At 44.4% G+C, this 3,792-nt stretch overlaps 1 protein-coding gene across 4 annotated transcripts in view; it reads left to right on the top strand.

Annotated features, from left to right (window-relative positions):
* The first annotated feature begins 573 nt into the window (after nt 1-573).
* The window catches only part of RUFY1 (RUN and FYVE domain containing 1), a 35,776-nt gene continuing 32,557 nt past the window's right edge, over nt 574-3,792 (top strand). Inside the window, exon 1 of one of the 4 annotated variants that reach the window (XM_020782727.3) lies at nt 574-1,046. In XM_020782727.3, coding sequence (XP_020638386.3) covers nt 653-1,046 — 394 coding nt within the window. In that variant the 5' untranslated portion in view covers nt 574-652. The remainder of the gene's footprint in view (nt 1,047-3,792) is intronic. The other 3 variants (XM_020782726.3, XM_020782734.3, XM_020782731.3) reach the window with 3 other exon arrangements.

The following is a 3,792-nucleotide window of genomic DNA, read 5'->3' as shown; positions in this document are numbered from 1 at the left end:
CTAGATGGCAGTGAAAGCCCACGTTTTAAGGTATTCCGCTTCATGAAATCAATTTGTTACGGCTGGAAAATTTATTCCTCACCCTCCGAAGTCTGGCTTGAAAAGGACGAAGTGCTGTGCAGACCATGTGTAAGAGAGGGGAGGAAAGGCTCGTGCTGTAAAATGCATGATAGATGCGGGATACGTCCTGCTTAGATACAGAATCATTAATTTATGTGTTTTTTAAAAAGACTGGAAGAGGATGTACAGCCAGAATTGTAAACTTTCTTTGAAATGAAGCAAAGTGATGAATATCAAACCGGCCTCGACCGAATAACATGTCCCACCGGCCCCAAACGGCAGCAGCCCCTTGCAAAGTTTGCTTCCGGCCCTTTTGTAAGACCTGCTTGGACTCTTGGCACCGAGGGAATCGCTCAGCATTTTTATTCAGAAGCAAAACGCACCAGATTCAGTGGGGCTTAGGAGTAAAACCTTATATGTACTCGACACATAGACACACAACCGTAAGCATACTTGCTTCAACACTCACACGATCACTTAAATCCCAGGACAGTTGTCGTTGAGCATTATTCAAGGGGGGGGGCGAGCGGAAAGAAAGAAAGAAAAAACATTGCACAGCAGTGCGGATATCTCGAGTTCAGAGACAGATTTCATGTCATTTCATTGGTGCGATCAGCGGGTCTCTTTAAAAAACGCAACTTGCAAGTTGTGGCGCGGGACAGGAAGAAGGTGCGCCCGGCGCGGCGTGTCATATGACCCAGGAAAGATGGCTGAAGAAGCCGGAGGGAGTTCCCTGCCGCCTGCGGCCGCGGAGCAAAAAGAGGACTTCGAAGTCATTGACCGTACCCAGGTCCCTGGCACGGCGGAGCTGAGAAGCGAGGGCAAAGAGAGGGGGGCCGAGGACTCCGGGTGGTCTTCCCCCATCTTCTCGCTGGCCAAGAAAGCGTCGGAGAACTTAGCCGCCAGCTATGGCAGTGCGCTGAAGTCTGCAGCTTTGGTAGGACTCATGCCCAAAACCGTCAGCAATGACAGCACTGCAGGACAAAGTATGCCCGTGTTTATTGCTTGTACTGTGTAATCATGATGTGGGGTAGAAATCCGCCACTGGCGTGTCGTTATCGGCAAGGCGATATGTGGGTTGAGCGGTACACCTGGAAGGAAAACTTTCAAAGTGCGACTTGCGGTTCCTGCTGGAAAAGTTAGCCCTGGCATGAACAGGCCTAGGTGGCTGGATAGCTCAGTGAGTTGGGTACCCAGCGGTGGAGCCAGAGTTTGATTGCCCGAGGGGGGGAGCCTTTGTCGGGAAAAGGCCAAAATGTGTCGCTTTGGGCACATCCCCTGAACTGGTGAATGGGGAAGGGACTGGTGAACTATGTACATCTGACTACTCAGTGCCTAAACAGCCTTAAAAGGGGTCACTATAAGGTCAGAATCAACTTGATGGCATACAATTATTTTTATGAACATGTCTAAAATGACACGTGCTGAATCTCAGAAGCTTGCTTGCTTTGTACAAGTTGTCTTTTCTTCATCTTTGGGAGCAGTTCCCCAAAATTCCAAGCTGGAGGCTTGGCAGGGGGTACACCTAATAAAGAAAAAAACACTGCCCATGCTTGAAATGATGTTGATGAGACGAGGGATAGAAAATAAAGAATTAAACTCTGTGAAACTTCAAGCCAGAATAAATTTGGGAGTAGAGTAGTCTGGTTATACTAGTTCTTGTAAAAACATTCCTGTGATGTTGATGATTGGAGAAGCAAGAGGTTGTGTTGTCTGCATGTGAGGGACTCTGCCGTTAAAAAGTCAGACTGCATATTAATTTCTTCCACCTTTGGGCTTGACTAGTCTTCTTTTGCTTATAATTAATTTTTGGAGAATTAAGTTTTGTTGCTACACAAGTGTATTTCTTCTGATTCTGAGTTGGATTATTCTGGCAAAAGACAGTTTAAAAAGGTAGAAATCTGTGATGAAGTTTTTTGCCCTAAAAATAGGCAACTACTTAGACAACATTTAAAGTTCATCAAATTCCTAATAATGCTAATGAATGTAAACATACTTTTGTACGTGAGCTTAGATGAAAAATCTTTAGTATGTGGGGTGGCCAAAGATGCATTAACAGAAGTATAGTCTCCAAATCCCATGAGGTACTAGTTCCCCTCTATTTGGCACTGGTTAAACCTCATCTTAGGGGACGTGATGGCGCTGCGGGTTAAACCACAGAAGCCTCTGTGCTGCAAGGTCAGAAGACCAGAAGTCGTAAGAGCGAATCCACGCAACAGAGTGAGCTCTGTTACCTTCCCACCGTGGTGGTCCCTATTTATCTACTTGCATTTACATGCTTTCGAACTGCTAGGTTGGCAGGAACTGGGACAAGCAACGGGAGCTCACTCCGTTGTGTGGATTCAATCTTATGACTGCTTGTCTTCTGACCTTGCAGCACAGAGGCTTTTGCGGTTTAACCTGCAGCGCCGCCATGTCCCACCAAACAAGGATGATTAGGGGCTGGAAATCAAGATCTGTTAGGAAAGACTGAAAGAACTGGGCATGTTTAGCCTTGAGAGTAGAAGACTGAGGGGAGATAGGATAGCATTTTTCGAATACTTGAAAGGCTGTCATACAGAGGAGGGACAGAATCTGTTCTCAGTCATCCCAGAGTGCAGGCAATGCAACAATGGGCCCAAGTTACAGGAAGCCATATTTTGGTAGAATATCAGGAAAGATGTCCTGTTAGAGCAGTATGACAATGGAACCAATTATCTCAAGAGATGGTGAGTGCTCCAACACTGGAAGCGTTTAAGAGAAATTTAGACAACCACCTGGAAGATAGCCTTTGATTTTTATTAGTGCACTGAGTGGGGGTTGTTGGACTCGATGGTCTTTTAGGCCCCTTCCAACTTCACGATTCTATGATTCTATGAAATATATATTTCCACCTGAGGCAAAGAATAAAATGATGTCCTTCACCACTACTGGTATTCCATGTGCAAAAAGCAGCTGGATTGGCAGTTGATCTTTCCTTCTATGCTAGCAACATAATAATTTGCTCTGCCTCAGCAGAGGGTGGTGAACTAATTTACAGGGCACAGGTCAAGTTAGGTGGTACACAGAGCTATGTTCTCTAAAAGAATGGAAAGGCCAAGAAATTCAGGAGGAACAGTTGGAGGCCATGCATCCAGGGATGTGGCTTCATTCTGCCTAGTAAAAACTCAAACATCCATTATGAAAGGGAAAAAAATAGAACACAAAGGATTAGACTCTAACAGATATGTCTGGAATAGGGTGTGCTCACTTCAGCAGGCATGCAGTCCTTACAATACACACTAGATCAGAAGAGTTCTGGAAGTAAAATGGGTGGTATGTTCCACATGCAGAAGTTGTTTCAAAATTTCCACACGATATGGTGCTCCCCCTCACCCACTTCATGTGATACAGTATTCTTCTTCAGACTTATCACTAATTTACCAAGACATGAACAGTATGCATGTCTGAAACTGAGGGTGAGGGAAAAAGAGAGAAAATGTGCTAGTATGAAGATTGCCCTTAGATGAGTGCACAAAGAATGTGTCTATCATCCGGTGGGAGTGACTTTCAAAATGTGCTAAATCTTGGCTGTAGTATTTTTTCAGTTCCTGTGAAGGTCTAGTAGCTAAATATGTAGTATGATGAAGTGATAACCCTGAAACTCAAAATGTTTTTCAGGTAAACCATTGAGTCTGTGATAGAATGTATCAAGGAAATCAAGGAAATTTAAAATAAATATATACAAATACAGTTGTGTTCAAAATTATTCAA

This window comes from Pogona vitticeps, chromosome 2 (genome assembly GCF_051106095.1).
Source record: "Pogona vitticeps strain Pit_001003342236 chromosome 2, PviZW2.1, whole genome shotgun sequence".
In the NCBI taxonomy this organism is placed as follows: domain Eukaryota; kingdom Metazoa; phylum Chordata; class Lepidosauria; order Squamata; family Agamidae; genus Pogona; species Pogona vitticeps.
Note: the sequence above shows the minus strand (reverse complement) of the source record. Positions and strands in the feature narration are given on the sequence as shown.